Source organism: Corticium candelabrum, chromosome 11, assembly GCF_963422355.1.
Source record: "Corticium candelabrum chromosome 11, ooCorCand1.1, whole genome shotgun sequence".
NCBI classification, from domain to species: domain Eukaryota; kingdom Metazoa; phylum Porifera; class Homoscleromorpha; order Homosclerophorida; family Plakinidae; genus Corticium; species Corticium candelabrum.
Window position 1 is genome coordinate 597,527 of NC_085095.1, and position 23,179 is coordinate 620,705.

The following is a 23,179-nucleotide window of genomic DNA, read 5'->3' on the forward strand; positions in this document are numbered from 1 at the left end:
AGCGTCACAAGCCCGTTTACGCAAGTGCAGTGACAATGCGCAGTGATGGCGACAAAATATACAGAGGCTTAGTTTGGTGATTGTAGTTTACATATATAGTACACGTATTACGTCTTCATGCAATCGCCTTACACCAGCATATTGTACATGCATGTTTCAGAGTTCAGACTATGTACATACTGGGTCTCAAATAAGCAGACTGAAACTTCAAGGTACGGTTGAAACTCTGACACTTCGATTATTTGTTCTTTTCACTTATCCAATCCCTATTCCTTCGTGAATTGCCCAAACAGGGTCGGATAATCGAGGGTCTCCTGTACAGTAGTGTGTGTGTGTGTGTGTGTGTGTGTGTGTGTGTGTGTGTGTGTGTGTGTGTGTGTGTGTGTGTGTGTGTGTGTGTGTGTGTGTCAGTAGGATTGTCATTCCTGCTATATGGTGCAGAGACCTGGACACTGAAGACCCCACAAGTGAAACGCTTCCATAATTTTCAATGTACTTGTGGGAAAAGCTTTCATACACAAGGACACCTAACTAGACATAAGTGTTTCTGTAGTCGTTAATTTTTGACTGTGAATTGCCATTAACTCTGGGTATACTCAGAGCACCACTACCATGTTGCTTTGCAACATAGACAGCTCCAAGGTGTGTGTGTGTGTGTGTGTGTGTGTGTGTGTGTGTGTGTGTGTATGTGTGTGCGTGTGTGTGTCCGGAAACGTGCTTTAGTTAACACGGCTAGGAGCTGGCCTAGAAGTTGCACTCCGTGTGGTTTTTGTAACCAGGGTGTAGTTGTGATTTCCCCCTTTAGCCTTGCAATCTGAAGCGGTGTGTACGGTTTATTGCACAAAGAGAGAGATGACAAAGGATGACAAAGGGGTGTGTGTGTGTGTGTGTGTGTGTGTGTGTGTGTGTGTGTGTGTGTGTGTGCACGTGTGTCGTGTGATGGCTCAGTCTTCTATGGAGTGTTTACATCCGGGAACTTGCAGAGTTGCAGGTTCAAGTCACAGTGATGGTGAGCTATGGTATAATTTCCTTGGGCATGAAACTCACACACAATTACCTCTCAACTCAGGAGTATAAATGAGTACCTGGTCTTTGACTGGGGTGGCAAGGCCCCGACTGCAACAAAGTCCATCAGCCACTGGGGTCCAGGTGGAACTTTGGTACCACAGTTGGCGTCGCAGTTGGTGATCCTGCAAGTACCTGGCCATGCTCCAGAAGATTGCTCAGCACGATCCATAGCTCCTGCGTAGTGCACAGGAACCCAGCCAACTGGCTGGGGGTGTAACCGTAACAAACGGCAGCTCCTTGTCCATTTGCCATTTGTGTGTGTGTGTGTGTGTGTGTGTGTGTGTGTGTGTGTGTGTGTGTGTGTGTGTGTGTGTGTGTGTGTAGTGTGTGTGTGTGTGTGTGTGTGTGTGTGTTTGTGAGTGTGTGGAGTTTGTTACTGCCCTTTGCATTTGAAACAAAGAGAGACTTAGAAACACAATTAAGTTCTTTGATTAAACCTTTTGATCATAGACTACCTACACTTCACACTGCCAGTTTGTCTCTTTAATTAAGAATAGGCTTGGTTTATAATCACTATAATAATGCCGGTCTTTCATTTGAGGTACAACCATTTTCTTGACAAAACTCCAACTTTTCAAAACAAAATGACTTAAGAAAAAGAATACTGTACTTGAAGAATTTCAATTGAGTAGTTAGAAATTATTAGTTGTTAGCACACTTTGAGGATAGCAAAAAATCACAAAACTGCAGAAGAAGCACCCAAGCAAACTCAAATTTATTGTAAGAAATATTATTAAGAAATAGATAAATTAAATTAAAGCCCTATTATGCATTTATGGTTATTAATTAATGAAAGTGTCTCTGTTGCTTCTGGGCATCATGTACTGTTGCATGGCCTAACAATCAATTGTATATTAAGGTTCCAATACCAGTCTAATGAATGGGCAGTCCTCTCTCTTAATGTTTTCATAATTGTCTGTTGACAAGGTAGGAAAAGACCACCCAGAGATCTAGTTAGGTGGAATCTTGGTTGATTACTAACTGAGTTAGCCTGACTGCTGTATGTGAATGTAATTGGAGCTGTGTTTACATTATTGCTTCCACAGCTATGTGCTTTCTGAAACCAGATAGGATTGTCATGAAAAATTATGAATTTAGTGACTATTTTCCTTTTCAATGTGCTACCTGTAAAATGTATTTGTAGAATCGTACAAAGCAATTGTCGCTTCATATGATCACAAAGTCCATAGTCGTCAAAGAACAGTAGCAAGAGTTATCACATACAGGACATAGTAGCCTCGTAGTTCCAGACCGTCTCCCAAAAAAAATTGGTCTGGAACTTCGAGACTAGGGACACCGCTTATTGTTATACAATGTTACCTTCCCGTATAAATGTGGTAAGCCAAGAAAGTGATTAATTTCACATTAGCAGTTGTGGCCTGGTAAGGTGTGTCGTTTATTTCCAACAAGACCTGGCAATTACAAACAGAATTACACTGTTCTGATAAAAACTCTTTCATGAAGGTTTCATGAATCTGATTGGTGGTTCGTTCATTTGTCTATGGTTGTCATGTACAATCAATCGCAAATACTGTTTCATGATTGGATCAAACTAAGGGTGTGGCACATTCCTGAGTGTGACAGAAAGTCCACCACACATCCACACACAGTCACAGACCAAAAGTCAGGTAACCCCAACACGTTTTGAGTATGCTACTCGCCAAGTCTCTTTGACGTGTACAAAGTCCCGTTTTTTATGGCTCGTAGCTGAAACAAACAAGTCCAAACACTCTTACAGAAGTCTCTAACAGGAATCAGATGTGCATGAAAAGACACCAAGGCAAACAAAATGAAATCTGTATGCTTCAATAACTGCAGTCATGACACTAACACTAAAACACTGTCCACACAAGACACTGGACCCAGCTCGATCTCCAATCATAATCTGTCACATCCACACCTGATCCACTTCGAACCAATCCGGATCCAATCGTGATCAATCTCACTCCACATCTAGAGGTGGGTTTAATCTGAATCAATGATTGATCCAGATCCGTGAAATCAATTCTGTATCACAAGTGCATGTTGACCCTCACATTCTCACGTGACATTGTGTTACTGCACTAGCCGCAGAGCAGATTCGTCTGGTTGGAGCACCAAAGCAACAACTGCTCTTGTGTTTATTTGGGCACAAGAAAATGTACAGAGCCAGCTGGACTTGATAAGTAGGCTTTCCACATACATAAAAGAGCTCGTCTAATACATGCATCACATGATGGGCGATAGGGCATTCCAAGGTGCAGCGTGGACACTCAATCCAGATCTGATTGTGAGCGTCAGGATCTGGATCAATTTCTGGTCTACCAGTAATGTGGACATGACTTAATTTGACCATTACAGAAACCACATTAGTCAAGTGAAAACAACCATACCTTGGCTGGCTGTCTTGGTGTCTCCAGATTGACTAACACTCTTAGATTGACCTACAGCAGCAGACAGTGGCAGTGTCCACACAAAAAACACTGTCTTACAACATCAAAGTTGCATATATAATTTGCAATAATGAAGACTAGAAACTTTACATTCTCCAGAGTCCATACATGCTACAAATTCTCTAAAGTACATATGCTACCATACTAATAGTACGGTAATCATTTAACAATTCTAGACCCTCATGTCTGGCCTATAGCTAATGTACATAAATTGTCTACAAAAATCAATGTAACACAGACTTTTTCAATTTTGTACATCTCAGTTTGACATGGAACTGAGTATTTTGGCATGCCAATTAAGAGTTCCATTTAATTTGCAATCTGCTACATATGCAACTTTTACGAGACAGAAATATAAAATTAACTTAGTTGGTAGGTCCACTAGTCTATTGAGCTAGATGTCTCAAATCTCTATACCTATAGAAGGCTGATCTGTCTGTCTGTCTCTGTCTGTCTGTCTGTCTGCCTGTCCCGGTCTGTCTGCCTGTCCCTGTCTGTCAATACATCTGTCTGTACATCAATCACGGCTAAATTGCTAGGCCAATCGCCACGAAACCATGCACGAAGACCGCATTCCACACCCCACTGCAGAATTGTCGCTTCAGTGTTACGAGAAAACGCGTATTAAAAGGTCCCTTTCGAGGTCCCGGAACTAAATAGCGAGGATGCAATTAAGTTAATTTTGTATAATGAATCTGTGAGTTGACGTTTGACGTCCGATTCTGGTGAAAGCGTAGGGCGACTCAACACGAGTCTACTAGACAAGTCAAGTTTCGTGCATCAAGGCGTGGTGTGTCGCACCTGTCTAGTATTAGCCCAGTTCTGCTAAAAAAATCAACTAGAGCTAGCGCTAGCTAGTAATTCAAACTTACTTTCCGGATCTTTTGTATGATCTAGTGCCGCTGATCTATTCCTAGTGGCTAGACAGAAGCTTCGCATTGTATCCACGTGACTCTTCCTTCGTGCTAGAGAGTTGACCACTGTGTACAAATAGCTCTTAGTTTCGTGCACGTGAGCAGAGCATTGAAATGAAGTCACGCCTACTCGAAATGCCCGTGTACACACATGTAACCACTAACCAAAACGCAATTACGAATAACTCGATGCCGCAATATTAATGCCGGGACAGATAGAACGGCAACGTACCAGACATAAAAGTTCTTTGTCGGCTCTACCTTGCCAAACTCGAGTCTCTGTACCTAGACTAGATTCTACAGTTGTTTTACTGCTCTTGCTGATCGACACTCATGATGGCACCACATACGACTCAATGTACATTGCTCTAGAAACATGAGTTGTTGCGGCTACGTTATGCTAGACAACAGATCATCGGTACAGTACCTGTAAAATCTGCTGCTATGTCTCCTAGGTACGTAAGCGTACTGTACTCGTGTCTAATCAATTTAGTACAAGATGTTTACTTGTTATTTTGCTGCAATTAGACCACCATCTTTGACAGAAGAGAAGATCAACGTCTCGAAGCAGGTTGTGTTGCTTTTGCTTCAATTAAATTGGTATTGACGTAAGAATTTATATTCTGACAATTACAAGCCAGCACCTGTGCAATGTCACCGGCGTTGGAACCGGAGGACTGGAGGGCAAAGCCCCTCGCTCAGTGTAGGAATTGAAATTTTCTGTGCTAGTGACATTTGCAAATCTGTGTACGGTCTGGCAAGCGAGGTAGTTTTTTGCTTACTCGAGATGGCATACGCGGTACAGTCCCCCCCGCTCGTGAACATCTTCCTACTGAACATTTAGACACATCTAGAGGGTAAATTCATATCACCTGGGCTTGGTATGTATAGTGTCAGGTAAATTAAAGAATATAGGAAACCGAAAATAGAAAAATTCTAGTATCTAAGCGAAATTTCATTGCGGGTGGGAATAGCTCATCTTCCTACCGCCGCGCATAATGTGTGCACGCTGTCACTAATTAACTGATCGAGTTACCCTTTGTAGACTTGCACCAGCCGTTACGGGGACTCCTGGGGCGAAAGAGACACGTACCGCTCACATGGCACTCGTTACTGATCTGTTTTCAAACCGTACGTATACCTGCACCTGCATGTTTACAATTGCAATACTAGTAGGGTAGTATTTCTTCGCCTAAATAATTCTTATTCTTCCATTTACCTGTTCAAGACCTGCACATCCAGGAGTTTCTTTAGTAGAGGAGACGTTGAATTTTTATTAGCTATTCAATAGAAATTATAACGTCAAACTGCTTATACTAGCTGTTGTAATCTACTTTGTTTCAAAGTTCATCGTGAACGTAAACTCAGTCTTTTATTTTTAATTTGGAGAGAGTCAGAAATATGATTCAGGTAGCGAAATAATAGAAAACATTTACTCAAAGAAACATGGCCTTGTTAGACTAAAACATATTAAAGCTAAAGAATCTTTACTAGAGAAATAAAGGCAATAATGTAATAAGAAAAACCCTGATTTTAGATCACTCTGAGGATTCTCGACCATACATATCATTTACATATTGACACAATCAAAATGGCAAGTATAGATGTGCTCTCTATTGGTCCATTATAATGTGACACGCCTACAATTGACATTAGTTGGGTGATTAGATTTCTTACCCTCCAAGTCAACTCTAAGGCCAGAGCGGTGTAGCTCATCAGTAAGAGCCTGTGCAAGTAATTGCGTATCCTCTCTTGACGGCCGGGCTGTCCTGCTTCTCTAGCCAAACAACAGTCGATCGTCATGTGGCCATGGATTGATTTTATTCGCCTACTCTACGTCCAAGGAGCCGTTGCTACGTTGGTGCTGGCTAGATCAGAAGAGGGCAGTGGTATAAATCTAGAACGGGTTGCCACCGTAGTGAAGTCTTTCAAGGACATCGATGGGAAAAACGCACCGTCAAGAGAGACACAGGAGACCGAGGCTCCGTCGCGAGTTGAGACATCACAGCCACCCCTACGAAACGTACATACGAAGATATACGAAGGTGGATGATATCTTGTCCATGATAAACAATTCTCGGTATGTGCAGCTTATTTTGATGCAGAAATCAAGCGATCGAAAGGTCTAAAGCCGGAGCTAGCACCCGCTGGTCGCCCGAAGCAAGCTGACAGGTCACGCGACCTCGACGAGCCTGTGGACAAAGAGAAAGTTCTTCACCATCCATCAAGTTTGTGTGTAATTTTATTTCTAATGCTGATAACGACTACGATACGACTAAGCTTGTTTGTAGACTGCACAGTAGTTGCCATAGTGGAAACGAATGTGTGACATGATGATATTGTACCTAAACAGTCTGTTCGTAGGTCACTGTGAATGCGTCAAGAACTGGAAGGACTTTGATCACATATGCAGCCTCAACTTCCATTTTGGTAAGAATGCATGTCTGAGAATAAGACATAAAATTAAATTAGATTGAATAAACTCTAGACCATGCAGGACCTTCATGCTTGCCCATGGTCATGGTTGTGTTAATTAAAGGGGGTTCCATAGTTGTGGCTAAGCAGGCAGTTCTTGAACGCATCACTACCTTGTGGGTATTCAATTGTCTTCACAGCTTCTAGAGGCCCACCCATAAATATGCACAGGTGGATATGGAGATCATTATAGAGTATCGAATTGTTGAAAGAGACTGATGATGGACAACATCAATACTAAAATCTGTGAAGATGAATAGAGATAAATTATATTGTTACTAAAGATGTGTATCCATAGAGACCCACTGTGGTACTTATGTTTAGATTGAATTTGTGGTTACCTGGATTGCATTACTCAGAGGATAGTGTTTCCAAGAACCTGCTGCGGGCAACTCTGGTAATCAACATACAGACATATGCACCATTACCTTACTTTCATTAGTAGCCGGGTTCAATATGGATAGTTCATACACCCTGTCTTTTCTAGACTGTTACAAACAGGTGACTAACAGTTTACAAATGCAAATGTTGTGAGCAACTTAGTTGTTCTTTTTTACTACATAAGAGTACAGTACAAGTATGGTTGCAGATGATGTCAGAGTAGGGCAAATATTCATGTCTTGCAAAGTAAGGCAGTGAACACATGGGACATACATAATATTATATGGTTGACATAGGTGTGCTAACAGGCTAAACAGTTTGGAACCATTTTTACAACAAATCATATCCTAGTAGTCAGTGTCCTTGACCTGTTGTTATTATCGACTGGCAGTAAACCAGAGAAAGCATGTCTATAGTATCACATGTAAATATACAATGATCAAAGAAGACTTGAATTACAGTATTACCACAATAACCACAGAAGGTGAACATTTTGTTACCATGCATACATGCATAACCATATCCTGCTGTTATGCAATTCATGGGTAATTAATCAGTTACAGGGAGAAGCCATTCACATTTAATTCCTATGTGTAGACAAGGCATATATAACTTGCTCAGATACCAACAGTTCTTGGTATATTACTAACCATCATATTTGTTTGTAGCAAGCATTTCATATATTTTCTTAAACAAGGCCTGTCAGGCTTAACTGCATGTTATAAATGGTCTTAGATATGTGACATATTTGGTAATTGTAGGATCATAAATGTGGTTCTCTTATTGTCCTTAGGCAATTGAGCTATTTGCATGCAGATGTACAAAGCAATGGTTACATTAATTTATCATTGCTGTCCTTATCATTATCATTCTAATCACGCTTGATTTGCTACACAGCAGTACCTACATGAATTCGGCAATGTAGGATGCTTAATGTGGGTACACTTCTGCTCTACTTGTGAATTTGTGACTTGATATAAGGGCTGCATGGTCACATGGGTAATTTTCATGCTTCAGACATGACCACAATAGTTGTATATGCATATCTGCTTGCATGGTAGCTTGCTTGTCTTAGCGTCTTGGTGTAAACTAGAAATGAAAGGTATTTATTTTGGAAGGTAGTTTGGTCCATTCAAAAGGTAAACATTCTCTGTAAAGGCACCGCATCTTTCTGGTTTCTTTGTCAGCCATCCCTTCTTAGAAACAGAAACATGTACAAATAATATCTATGGACTCTGCTGCTGTCTTCTAATACAGTATAGAACTTTGATTATCTGAAAGTCAATCAACTGAAATGTCAATTATCCAAACGCAAATACTGGCAAATCACGTGGATTGCAGCAGTGTGCCCACCACCCTGCGTGCTGGCCCATTTCTCCACGATGTACTAGTAGGTCTGTGTAGGTCACTTACATTAATTAAGTAAAAGGAGATACTTTGCACTAATTTGATTGGAATGGCTACACGGAAGCTTTAGTGCATGTCAGTCAAACATAACGTCAGTTTTTTTTCTTGATAATTGTATGTATACTGTGTCAAATTGTTCTGCTTGATTAATTAAACATACAGTTTGAATTTACAAACACTTCCCAAATAGTTTGGATCATCGAGTTAGTTTACTGTGGCTTGACTTAATAGTTATAAGATTGCGTTTAGTTGTTGTATGGTAAAAGTATACGTACAACAGGCAGTAATAAAAGATACTAATGGACACACACACACACACACACACACACACACACACACACACACACACACACACACACACACACACACACACACACACACACCACACACACACACACACACACACACACACACACACACACACACATGGACATACACACCACACACACACACACACACACACACACACACACACACACACACACGAGCCTTGTATCTTCTCCTTCATGGCACATCATTCGTACCTCTATACGAAATTTGGCCTAATTTGGTCTATTAGTTCAGTGCTGCAGTGTGTGCATAAAGGAGGTGTTGATTGTGATTGTGCTTGGGAAGTCAAGAACGGGATACTGCAAAGACAAATCTACATAAGTACACAATCTCTAAAAGGTAACTGCAACGCAAAAATCAAAACTTCTTTTATGATGGAAATCAATAGTTCTAGTTGCATACATGACAGGAAAAATAGTTTGAGATTTTTAAGTTAAGTCTTCGCTGAGAAATAGCAGGTCAAAGTTGCTTCCGGTTCTTTAAGGTCTGGTATTGGGTGTGGTGTAGTGTACACGTCACAGAGGGGAGACGTGTGTCTGTACAGTCAGTGGCCTGTAAAATGATTACATCTTCATATCCAAAGCAACGCTGCTAGGGTAGAGGTGACGGCAGCAACAGTTATTCTTCTGAAGAGCCCTCTGGAGGTTTTTACGTGGTGATAACGTTTCGAAGATCTGCTGGGAGCCATTATAGTGATTAAACCGCACAAGTTTGAGCTCAGCGACAAGTGTCTCTGAAGCTTTGAGATCGCCTGCTGCCTTGGAAGCAGACGAGGAAGAGGACAGGCTACCCGATAGCCTGTCATCATCGCAAGTAGCAGTAGGAGTACAGTAGCAAACGTAATCGATGCACATCCGAGTAAGTAAACAACCATCACAGGTGCAGCTGCGGTCGTTGTGAGATGATGGATGTACTCGTGTGGAGTGCGTATGCTGTCAAAACGTATTTGAGGTTGTCTCAAATAATGACGCGATAATGTCGAATACTAGTGACAATAGTGGCACAGTGTACTGGTGAATTCATCTCTTTAGCTATTGCTGTGAAAAAGAGAACAAAATGAGTTGAAGTTCGTACGTTGAATTCATACTGACACAAGTCTAGATATAGTCATCAAGAGTCTGACCTTTCCTGGCATTTGCAGTACTTTTAGTCCTGCACGAGAGTCTTCCTTACCCTCCCGCTTCTCAAATACGGCTCTCCTTTTCTTTTGCGAAGGTTCCAGAGTGCTGCGATCTTGAAGTGTGGAGGCAGGTAGATGGAAAATGGTGGCCTCAATTTCGCTCTTCTACAACCCAGACCAAGCTCTTGAATAGACCTGGCTGTACGTAACTTGAAGCAATCAGGCTAAAAGTGGCTACTACAGACTCCTGTCCACTCTTAGAAGTATGATCAATATCGAAGCCGCACAAAAACAGTTACAGGAAAGAGGAATTTCTTACATTATGCTGGATTTATATCAAACATACAGGGTCACACATACAGGGCACTGCACATGTCACATTTACATAGCTGCCTTTCCACATCTTAAAGACTTTCTATGATCAATTAGCAATAAGTGTGTTGTATGGTATTCATCATTGTGGTCTAAATTCTAAAGTTGATCTAAACTAGACCGGAATGTTTCATTTATCTGATTATTGCTTAATTAATTCAAGTATCCAAATCTGAAAAGCTCTGTTTGAGACTAAGGAGACTACATATTACCATTAGTAATGGCAAATGATCCGTTAGCTTTTGAATGAACTACAAGAGACAATTGGCAGAAACTTAATAAAGTGCTGCAGTAGTTAGGCACTGCACAAGCAAATTATGTGTGAAGAATCATGCTTGTGATGGCCTATATGAAGCTCAGTTCTAAAGTCATGTATGCACACCATATTGAGCTCTGTCTATGCACTGCTTATACAATTCATATGTGTAATCTTGTGAAGTGGATGCTCGTGTAAACCCATGGCATTGTTTGCATGTAGATGATACCAAGATTGGATGGGCTACTTCAATGTATATTGTTGTCTCAGATTCTCCTTACTTAAATTGGTGTAGTTTCAATTACATGACTAGAGTTATTTATAAACAGTCATGTAGGAGCTACCTGTTAACGTACACATGGTCTACGTCTGAGACTATACATACTATCGTATATGCAAGATATTGACCTGTGTTGAGCTTAGACAAGGGCTGCCCAATGCTTCCATGATTAATTAAGATAGTGTTTGGTTTTACTGTCAGCAGTGCAATGTGGTACTAATTTAGTCCAGTGCAGTAATACTTACAACAATAATCAGGCTCAAAGTTTCTCTGATCACATTAAATTAATTGTTAAATTTTGTTTTAGAAGATTGTGAGCACGCCACAGATTTGTAGTATGTACATTGCATATCTAGTCAACAATTAGGAAAACATCTTCACTGAACCAACAGTGCGCTAACCATGCATACTCAGAGTTGTTCTACAGAAGCACAGAAATTGGGTGCGGGCTCTTCCAGAAGAGACTTTGTGTGCACGCCCCTCTTACAGTTCTGCTGCTATAGTCGGGAAGAGCCAACTCTACCAACTCTGCTACTGATTGGAAGAGCACGCCCCACTTCCAACTTCTTCCAGGCTCTACCCGAAGAGGCCAGAAGAGCCCAATCGAACGCACCCTTTAGCATTGCCTGAAATAGCAGCAATAATAATTGTTCAACATTGAATGCTCTCATGGTGTGATTAATAAATAGACCATGAGTGGTATATCCAAAGAGAAAGTTTCTCAAGCCTTGATTAACTTTAAAATACTGTATAGATATGCATATTTTGATTTGTGAATTATCTTGAGTACTTTAATTAAAAGACAAGGTTGGCTATAAAACTTGTAGATTATCTATGTGTATGGTCTGGAAGTTATTAATTGTATTATCTTTCCTATAGTCCGCATGTCATTTGTTGTAATGTAGTGTGCAGTAACCTCTGCATATTGCAATGAACCTCAAACACATTATGACTGTAGTGTTTAATGTGGTTTTTCCAAGAACAGTAACATGTTTTCTTAACGTTTGCACAACTGTAGCAGCTGTGTCACCAAATGACAATTGGCTCTTTTTTATTTATTTTCCATTTCCATGCAGGTGAAGTAACTGTGGGCAGACTGCCCATTATTTGTGGATCACACCATATAGCTACATGATGATGGTGTCATGGACTGAGGTATTCAGATAAATGGTGTTCACCTCTGTCAGAAAGGCAAGTAGGCAACCAAGCAACATTGAAAAAGAAGGGTTATTGAGTACTTGAATTCCGACGTAATCTGCTTGTCTAGTATAACTTGTTATACATGTACACATAGGTGTGTGTGTGTGTGTGTGTGTGTGTGTGTGTGTGTGTGTGTGTGTGTGTGTGTGTGTGTGTGTGTGTGTGTGTGTGTGTAGGGCATAACTCATACGTGTAGTGCATTTTAGCAACCCATGTTAACTTAAGGCCAGTGTATTATGTATACATACAATATGATAAAAGAATAGAAGCTAAATGAAACATCAGGATCGACGTCTGTAACACAAAATAATGAAGCCGCTACGTACGTCAGTAGAGACAAACTGATAATTTCATGTGTTTAGGTTTAGAAGTGGTTGTCTTGAACAGGACCAAGAACGGTTATTATGTCACACTACTCGATACCTACAAAATGCCTCAAAATAACCTCAATTTGGTAAAAGGAAAAACAGTGCATCTCAGATTTCCACACTCAAACTCCAAAATTAACCTGAAATTTGCCCGCTGCCGGTGTGTCAACATGAAGCACAGCAAGCGCTACGTTGCGTTCGGTTATAAGTCTGATGGAGGAATGGGTGAAGAAGTTCTACATGTTCATCATGCTGTCCTCACGCAGGGAACGCAAACAGAGGTCTATACCAGGCTAACCAGAGTACTACAACGAATCCTAAACCATCAGTGCAAAGAGAAGTCAAAAGAGCATGCAGAGCCCGTTTCTGGTCTGAAAGAGCTCAGTCCAGTGAAAGTTGGTGAAAGGGTAGGCAAAGACAACGACGATTTCAGTAGCCACCACCATGGTGGTAACACTAGTGAACCCTATGGTCAGCTCAAAGAAAGCAGTCTTCCAATTAAAGAGCTAGGTCGGTGATTTGAGAGTTACTATACTATCTGTTCTTTAATTGATTAGTTTTATAGTCCAGTCTAGCTGGCTAGAGCCTGCGTTGTCATTGACACTGAGAATGTGATTGACATTTATTATCTATGTATAATGTAAGTACAGGCAGTAGTCTGTTCTGCATCTTTGTTTACATGTCGTATGTACTAAAATATTAGGTCATATATGAATATCAGTGGTATACAGAACTGTTTTGTTCTAGTCGTGCTATTTAGAGAGCATGTGGTTTGTATTTAGGCAGATGCATCTATCTATAGACATCATGTAATGTTAAATGGGGACCCAGATATGCATCTATCTCTGTAATGTTAATTGATAGACCACATATACACATCATTGACGCTAAAGCAGCTACTCTAGATATCAGCTATGCAGGTAGTCTTGGCATATCTGAAATACTGTTCTATCCACAGTATCAACTAACTACAAGTCCATATGCAAGAGTTTCTACATATGCTTCAATGCTGTCCTCACATCAGAAGGCAGGGGCGACAAGAACATCCTGACATTTCTGGAAGAGTTATTTGAACAGATTTACCATTGCATTTTCTTGTTGTGGTTTTTGAAGACAGTTTCACAGGACGGCAGCAATTGCAGACTGGTATTAGCTTGACTTGTTTACTTGTCTCATAGTTTCTGAGGACTGGAGATGCACTGCTACTGCAGTATCCAGAACAGGTCTTTATTCTAACAGTGACTGCACAATTATCAATGATAAGACTTCTGAATTGGAAATGCACTTGACATCCCGACTGCCCTAGTACAGATTTGGTGTTTGGGTTGTGAGAGCTTTTCAAAGAACTCGAAGTTCGTCTTTTTCCGTTAGACAACACATGTGATGGAGCTTGAGCTGATGCATTGGTCTTGCTGGCTTCCATCTCTACCTTTCTGGATCGTGTCGCATTGAGTGTTGACTTCAGCACAGGATGAACCGGTTTTGTGTTGTTTCTGAGTGCAGCATGAACACCAGCATCTTTGATTGTGTCTGCTGCTTCTGACTGCCGGGAACTGACTGTGGTTGTGACAGTGGCAGTCACACTGACAGCGACAAGGATAGAGCACACCGGTATCTTCATATCTCCTGATTGCAGTAGCAAGACTCTGTCAGCAAGTGAGTAGAATTGACTAAACATCAAACCTGTACCGAGCATATATACCCACTGGTACCGGCCAACAGATAGGCAGGGCGTTCTCTCAACAGAAGATGCTTGTCTAGATGACGTAAAGCTTGGCCTCTAGCAAGACTGAAGTAAATCTAAACAAGTGTATCCTTCAGGGCATCACCGTGTAGAGTGCATTGAGCAAGCTATAAAAACAGACACTTTTAGGCATTGACAACGTCAGTGTTGTCCTCGATTCTCTGGATGAGCAGTTGCATTTTGTCATGTGTAACCGCAACGTACCACTCTGGTTGAAACAGCGGTATAGTCCTTGGGCTAGATATATGACACTTTCAATGTGATGAACACTTATCATCACCTATTTCTGTGCTACGGGTAACTACCCTGGTGGTCATGCAAGTTGAGTTTACCACTTGGCAAGGGTTGTTCTGTAACCAAAAGAGATGATGATGCACTAACAAACGCTAGAGCGCTTGTTTGACACCGCAAAACTGATGCTAATCTTTAACTAGTATGTATGAGTTTGGTTGATTCTACGTGAGACTTGGCATGCACTGCTGATTGAATGTTGATGAAATCTAAAGAAGCACACGGGTAGATTTCGAGTGCACATATCTAAGCAGTCGTCATGCAGTGAAATTGCTATTCTGCATATCGACGGTTGTTGTGAGGCAAGAAACTCTGTACTTTAGGCTGCTCTACTTCTTTTACAATGGAACGACTAAACAATTATATATAATTATATATAGCGGTTGTTGTGGGACCGTAACGGCTTTCTGACAAGGAGTTCAGGTCTAGACACCTATAGCTGCACGTGCTAGGGTATGCTAAATCATGCAGAGACAGAAGTCTGCTACTACTTTATTTTGTAAACTTCGCCAAGCTGCTACGAATTTATTAGTTATTGGTGGCACCGCTACTAGAAATAGAGCTGACTGCATGAGGTTTGCAAAACGCAGTAGATACAGTGTAAAATGAAAAAATGTTTACGTACATCGGTCTACACGTTTGGGATACTTGACATCTAGGTAGGTGCTTTGCATGATGAGGAGGTTTACCTCTGGCAATGGAGGTGGTTAATTTATTAAGTAGTTCGTGACATGGGCAGACTTGTTCAGAGATGTTTTCGGCAAAGATGGAAAAATAATTGATGGATGCTAATGCAAAGATGGGAAGTAATGCTTGTCTTTCTAGCCGTCGTCTTGTCTATAGATTTATTACATATTCTAGAGGCACACGTCCACTCTAACGCTCTAACACTAATCGATAGAGCCGAAACAAAGAATTGTTGGAATACAAGACGACTAGGAAGTGATATCAAACCTGCATGGCTTACACAAGTAAGAAAATTAGAAATGAAGGAACTACACTAAACTGCATTTGCAATTTTGTAAGATACTGTATGTTGTTGCCATGTCAAGCGAAAACAGTAGATTGCAATAAAGTTGAAAATAGCTATTGCTTGAAAGAAGATGCTGTTTGTTTCGAAGATTCATTACTTTGTGACGTGCACGTAGGCGCCGGGAATATGGGCAGATAGTTTGAGACTTTGCAATAGACTTAGCCAATTAATTAATCTATACATGCAGCCGCACAAATAGTTTGATTAACTAGAAACTGCACGATCCTTTGGCCAAACGAAGCAAGAATTCAACATGATTCGGATACCAGGTGTATGGCGCGCCATTTGTGCCGTAATCCGCTATTTCTACTTAAGTAGAAATAATTCTACTTAAGTAGAAATAATTCTACTTAGTGAAATTCAATTCTACTTAAGTGGAATTCATTTCCACTTAAGTGGAATTCATTTCTACTGAAGTAGAAATCAGCACTTCTACTGAAGTAGAAATCCATTTCTACTTAAGTTAAATTTGTTATTCCACTTCAGTTGAATTGAATTCCACTTAAGTGAAAATGAATTCTACTTTAGTGAAAATAGACCACTGAATTCTACTTAAGTAGAATTCATTTCCACTTAAGTAGAATTTATTTCCACTTAAGTAGAACTCATTTCCACTTAAGTAGTAATCAGTTGACTTCAGTAAAAATGATTCTACTTAAGTAGAATTCAGTGGTCTATTTTCTCTAAAGTAGAATTCATTTCTCTTAAGTGGAATTCAATTCAACTGAAGTGGAAATAACAATTTTCACTTAAGTAGAAATGGATTTCTACTTCAGTAGAAGTGCTGATTTCTACTTCAGTAGAAATGAATTCCACTTAACTAATTACGGCACAAATGGCGCGCCATACAGGTGTGCATGTAGTGGTACATTCGGGGTTAGCTCTTGCAAATTATGTTATGGTGATGCTATCGTCTAAATATTTAGATCGTATAGAACATGTAGATGAGCGACAATATTTTGCTAAAATGAAAGTATCCGCACGGTCTCGTATCTGCACCTTGTATGGGTATAAGTCAATTATGCGAATTGCGTCTTTATTTCTCTTTATAAGCGGACCGATTATCCCAAAATAGTTCATGACCATCCAATAAGCATGGACATGCGACTGCGATAGTTCTAGCCGATAGATGCGCCCGGTCATAGAGGCCGAACTGACGAAGACGAGTTCGATGCTCTGCGCTTCTTTTCGCTAGCTAGCTAGAGAGTCGACCAAAGAATTAATTATAAGAGCGAGTCGCTGTTTCGCTTTGCATCAAACATCCCCTGTCTTGACAGTTCAAGTAAAAGAGACGTGTTCTAGCTCCTAACACCGTGCACATCGATGACTACATGCAGGACGCTGTCGTCAGCGAGAACTAATGTAATAGCAGCCGTCCCATATGGAATGATCATGCCCCAGATGGGAGAATCGAGTCCTTTCTCAAAATGATCGGATGACGCTAAGAAAAGTTAGAAGCAATTCGCGCTCGAATCTATAAATCTATAGAACACATCTGATTCGTATATGATCAATTAACCTAATTAACTTAATCTTATTTTTAGAAACGAAATTAAACATGCTCTGCAGCTTTGTACTAAAGCGTCCCGTATTTGATAGTGTATGTCAGCTAGGGGACTCCGTAGTTTTAGAGGTCATTGGCACTATACTAACTAAAAGATATATATGCACTTTGCTATACCTTGCCCTAGATACCAGCTATAGCATCTTGTTGTAATTTTACTCCCCTTTCCTAGTCTCCTCTACCTTTTCTAGACTTTGCGCATTTTGATGAAATCTCTTAACTATATTATTAATTAAACGAATTTGTGTAGGTGTATTTGAAATATTAATTAAAGGTAAACCACCTTATCGTAAACGCGTCAGGAAATTATCCAGAATTTATCAACAAACTCACTATACATTGTAAACACTACATTTCTGTATGTAGGTTTGAACCTATATATTGTGCTAAGTTTCGTAAACGTTAGCATGCAGCGGTGTTCGCCGAATTTCGCAAAAGGAAGTTTGCATTGCAAGTAGAGCAGTTAATAACAGTCTAGGGTTATTGACAGTGACACGCGTCTGTAACTATACTAGATGGTCTTCCCTAATTACAAAGTTTAATAAATTTATAATTAGCCAAAAGTTGACACAAGTATCTAGGCAGCAGTAGAAAGTAGAAGCTCACGCGAGAATGATGTTGACGCAGGGAAATGTGCTACATGCTACTAGATATGTACAATTAAAACGCACTAAAGATCAAATCATGCTTTTAATCAGAATGCTGCTGAAACAGTATGCTTCAGTTCTGCATCATATACAAACTGGGAGTTGGCATTGCAGCCTTTTGTGGCTTTCATTACCAAAACAGTTACTGCGCTCAACAGTAAATTAATTAATAAACTGTCACCATAACAGTATATATATATATATATATATATATATATATATATATATATATATATATGGAGAGAGTTAATAGTAATACACACGAGTATGTATACAGCTTAGCCTCTGGGTCTTCATACTTACGTCTTTGGGTAACTTCTTGAACACCGGCCCTTAGCGCACGCGCCTGGAATTCGAGTACCAGTGCGGCAAATAACAGAGATAGAAATATCATAAGTTTATAATCAATTGATTATTCTTATTATTGACTTTCAGCACTTTGTCTTTGCACGGCTACGCATCGATATTGCAATTAGTTATCGCTAGTTTTTCTACCAACATTAGCATCTAGCTACATGCTTCAAAATCAACGATTTTTCTTCATTCCTGAAAGTCTGACTGCCTTCGCCCTACATAATGTCGGATTCCATAAAGTTGTTAATTTCTAGTTGTACATAGTGCATGTATACATACTGATGTCGTATGAATGGTGTCGGCTGCCACCCGTATGTATATCGCTTCGGGCAAACAACGTTGCATATTATTACCCGAGGCCCGGATTTCCGGGTGGAGGGTATAGTAGTCGTTCGATGACCGTACGACCCATCGACCGTATATATAGTTGGTTAGCGGAGATGCAAATGAAGCTATTCCGACCAATAGACGAGAAGTGGTGTCATTACTGACCAATAGACGAACGTGATGTCATCGTGAGGCCCCACCTCGCTTTGTTTGGTAGCTGCTGACGAGAATTCGGCCATCGGGCGTCCGTCCTGTACATGGTGTTTAGTCCTTTGCTTTAAGGGTTTAGCACATACATTTGTACGTGTATGTTTCCCCAACAACAACCAGTGCGAGGTGTGTAGCTGTACCCGACTTGTAACATTTTGCTTGTTCCACAGTGTTTCTGCATAGTGGTTCTGCAGTCTGCCAGCTTGAAATTTGGGTGTGCGTGGCTGAGCGGCCGTGGTGTTGTTGCAACGATCACTAGCGTCGTCTTCAACAGAAATTTGGCGTTTGACGGTAATTTGCGAAGGAGAACGTGCATTGTCCTTGACAGCGTCTGTTTGTGGGACAGAGCGGCTCGGCCGACCTGTAAGTACGCTAGTGCGTCTCTATTCATTTCTGTTTTACGGTATCCAAAGTCAAGAGCGAACAGATGCCTAGCTAATCTACATGTGCACGTGCACGTTTCCCCGCATAATTTGATGTTTTGTTTTGGCTCTGGGGTCACCTCATTACAACAGTAGGCGACGTCTAGCTAGAGAAGCCGCACAGACAACAAGATGCCTAGAGAAGCTGCGCAAAGAACGAGACTTTGCATTCTTGTGAGCTGGAAAATCGGTGGTGAGCTGCTTGTTTGGTCTCCATTTTGTAACCTAGGTTTCCCACCAACAAACAGAACAACGATCACGCCCGTTACTTCATCACGTAAGGCGAAGATTGCCAGCCAGGCCTAGCGTCGAGGCTCTCCGACTTGTAGCATTTGGCTTGTTCCATCATTTGGAAACAACTCTATTTGTAACATGCATCTAAAAACAACGCCTAGCTAATCTAGCTGCATTTGTAACGTTCCCACATCTAATTCTGTCTTGCCTCTGGTACCTATGCCACGTCTAAAACCGGCCATAGTTACGACCTCAAAAGCTGCACAAACAATCACCTGCACAAAGAACCGACGAGCGAAGGTTGTAAAAAATAGAAGCGAGGTCATACGGGACGTCGGTCGACGAACTGCGTAGCTACCCGTCGTACACGGTAGCAGCCAGTCACGTGACTTACCTCGAGGTCGACCTTTGCCATTTCAATTATGCTTCTTATTTATTACCCACATCGTACCATTCTGTCATACGATTTTGTCATCGCGCGACTAATTTACCTTCAAGGTGCATACCGGCCGAGGGTTTGCACTTCAAGTGCTTCTTCATTAATTAATTAATAATTACTGTGCAAACTTTCTTTTTCCACGAGACTTGTCAAAGAAGCTATACTGTATGATAGTTCGTGTTCGGGTGTCTAGATAAACCGCTGGTATCTAATAAGGCGGTCTTCAGTATGACAGCACGCATCAAGCTATACATTTCAGTACATTAGATATCCAAACCTCTATATTCTGTGAACACGACGGTCAGTTAATTAATTAATTGGTCACTGTTCCAAATACGCTAACGCGTCTTCTCCTTATAATTTTTTTAGTATTTCGAAGCCAGACGAGCGAGACGACTAGGGATTGCGTATTTTATAATAATAATAGAAATTCTGTTCACTATACATTAATCCTAGAGTAAATTCTACTCGGTGACTCAATAACGCATGTATTTCCAACAGACTGCTAAGAGAGATTTCAAGAAGTAATGGACGAAATAAACATGAAGACCTGAGAAGATCGACTGCATGCATGATGACATGGATACCGAGAATCAACATAATTTTGGAGCCCAGCCCTTCTATGTCCAGGTAGTTCTTTGGGACTTGATATGTGTCAGTGGCAACTAGGGTATAGAATCATGATTCGTCGCGATTGACTAGCTAATATAATTATCCGTTATACAATGTCTCTACGATTGAACCACAAAACCACAAATACTTGAACGCGCAATGCGTTGTATCTCCATTGTAACGATTCCCTAACGGCAGTCAGTCTAGTTCCTAGTGCATGTTGACGTCACGATACACACGCACTCATGCACAACTGCAGCATCAAAGGTATGAGTCGTCTCGGTACTATGACACGCCTCGAAACCCCTTCACCATATGGAACACTCGGATGTCGTGCATTGAATTTCCTTTCCTGTGTTACGAGCAAGCATGTTCGTGTCAATTGTTAGGAATCTGTTTGTTCAAGGCGGAGCTCCTAATCGGTAGGATAAAGCGGTTGATACGATAGAAACACCAGCTAATGTCACGCGCTAACACTTCGGTACCGCGCGTATTCATCAACTCTAGCACTACCAAATCAGCTTTAGGCGCATGAAAAGGAACCGCTTAGGTGCAACAAGGAAAAATTGCCGGTCACTACAGGCGTGAAATAGTTCAACGTCTAATGCGTTTTGGTTCCGAGAAGCCCGACCGTCGGCGTGCGTCGCCACCACAAACGCAATAAGTTCTCAGATGGGCTTGTAGAGGTTGCATCTAAGGAAGAAACGGGCGGAGTACATTGATACAACTGTCGGTACGCAGCCATTTGTCGGCGGCACGTCGGTTAATATGACAGTTAGTAGAGTTATTGGCGGCAACATCAGTGAAGCAATACTCGAAGCCGAACGCCGGTCGTACATGTCAACGGCATATAAAGCTATGCCTCCGTTCACTGTCATCACAGTTTGCTTTGTAGCGTCGAACAGCGAGTGAGAACAATGTCTTACTGTATGCTAGTGCTCGGTGCATTATGTCTCCTTTCTGGCCATCCACGTGGCGTACGGTGTCGATCTCTGAAAGACGCGGTGCTGCCCGTCGGTGGCACGTTGATTCGCTCTCAGGAAAAAGGAAACAGCACGCAGTTACCTCCTTATCAAGGTTGAATGTTTCGTACAAAGTTTTATGTCTTAACTAGTCGAGCGTGCTTACAGTCGTTTGTTGTTCTTGACTTTACTACAACAGAAAGAAAAGACGGGCAGCAAGGGAAACCTCGTCTCGCTACAACTGTTTCCAAGACCACACATCATCGAGACATTCACGATGCTTTTACAGGTGGGATTAGACATTCTGTGTACCGCTAGACCGTAATTCTTTGTGATACATCGCTGTGGTTTTGTTAGTACTTCCTAGTTCCTATGCGTCGTGTACTAGAGATATTTACGATACAATTCGATAACGATATTGTTTCTCTTGCAGCGAATAAGAACGAGTGTACAAATAAGATCCCACGGTCGTCGGCATTCTGTAAAAAGAACTATGACTTCGGTAAGTGGTAGTCAGCTGATGTCATGCACTTGTCGGGAATCATTGCTCTCAATGCTGCGTGTACACGTACCTTTAGGTATTGAAGTCCACATCATTCGTAAGCACAGGTCGGCAGGCTACAATGTCAAGGTCTCTCGCGTTTACAAAAACACTATCCAGCACACAGACGGACATATCCCGGTCAGGGCCACACTCGACATTGACTTCAGCGTTCCAACGTCGCCGGCAATTCTAAACAAGCAACTACTCTCTCGTCACTGCCCGATGCTGCGAGCGAACCACACGTACACGGTCTTCGGCTACGCAAAAGCTAGAGACGTCGAGTCTCGAAAAATTTCGCTCACTCTCAACCTTGTACTCGAACTACCTCCCGACCAGTCAACTCGCCGGAAGATTCACAAAAGGATAAAGAAACTGACGTCACTGACATGTGACGCAGCGGGATCAACACTGGCGACAGCGACGGCGGCTCAACCAACTGAAGGGGATTTTGACAAAAACAAGTCATCAAACATGCAGAAAAAACATAATTGAATAGCCAATATAGAAATAAAGTCTAGAGAGAGACCGATGGACATGCATACGTATAGAGAATCATATGAGCTGCTCGATGCACAGCTAGGCTATCATATATATCATACTCATGTTAATTTTATAATAGATACTAGACGTTCGAACTCTATAACTTCAGTTATACGTTTATCTTAACTAATTAAGATACATTGATAGTTAGATGCATATGCAAAACACGTCAAGTTTGTTGCCATTAATTGAGGTTCGTTATTAATAGAAGTGTATTTCTTTTTCTTTTTGCTTCGGACAGCAGTTCTCTAGGTGTATTCAGCGGACAAATCGACAATTTTGCGTACAGCAGAGTCGAGTACGAGCAATCAGCCGAGGATCGTTAAAACTACATTTATAGTGAATCTTAGAAGTTTAGACACACGGGAGTGATGCGCCATTTTGAAACCAACCTGTCACCAAAGGTTACATGCATGGCTTTCTAGCTACAGAGTTATAGCTGTCAACATAAACACGGCGATAGCGCTCTCCCTTATTCATATTTTTCTAAACTCGTGTCGCGTAAAAGTAGCACAAATCATTTACATTCGTAAATCAATTTGCACAGTCGAACTTCTATTTAGGTTCCTAGTGTATTGCATTGTGTACACACCGTGTTAGTTATTGCTTGCAGACAGTCAAGTGAGTTACCAATCTACCACTTATCTGCATGA

General features: G+C 41.2%; 2 protein-coding genes and 1 long non-coding RNA gene across 3 annotated transcripts; 2 read left to right on the top strand and 1 right to left on the bottom strand.

The window, feature by feature from the left end:
• Positions 1-2,753: 2,753 nt before the first annotated feature.
• On the bottom strand, positions 2,754-4,487 carry LOC134186978 (uncharacterized). Its single transcript, XR_009971032.1, has 3 exons — positions 4,373-4,487; positions 3,441-3,491; positions 2,754-3,368 (listed from the first exon to the last, which is right to left on the bottom strand). It is a non-coding gene; the product is annotated as an uncharacterized LOC134186978 (long non-coding RNA).
• Positions 4,488-6,078: 1,591 nt separating this feature from the next.
• On the top strand, positions 6,079-13,330 carry LOC134186790 (uncharacterized). Its single transcript, XM_062654845.1, has 4 exons — positions 6,079-6,459; positions 6,520-6,642; positions 6,779-6,844; positions 12,598-13,330. Exons 1-4 carry the CDS (start codon positions 6,216-6,218, stop codon positions 13,119-13,121), a joined length of 957 nt encoding a protein of 318 aa, XP_062510829.1. The 5' UTR covers positions 6,079-6,215; the 3' UTR covers positions 13,122-13,330.
• A 7,604-nt stretch (positions 13,331-20,934) lies between these two features.
• Positions 20,935-22,764, top strand: LOC134187034 (uncharacterized). Its single transcript, XM_062655147.1, has 4 exons — positions 20,935-21,557; positions 21,642-21,731; positions 21,876-21,944; positions 22,021-22,764. Exons 1-4 carry the CDS (start codon positions 21,398-21,400, stop codon positions 22,476-22,478), a joined length of 777 nt encoding a protein of 258 aa, XP_062511131.1. The 5' UTR covers positions 20,935-21,397; the 3' UTR covers positions 22,479-22,764.
• The last annotated feature ends 415 nt before the right edge of the window (positions 22,765-23,179 follow it).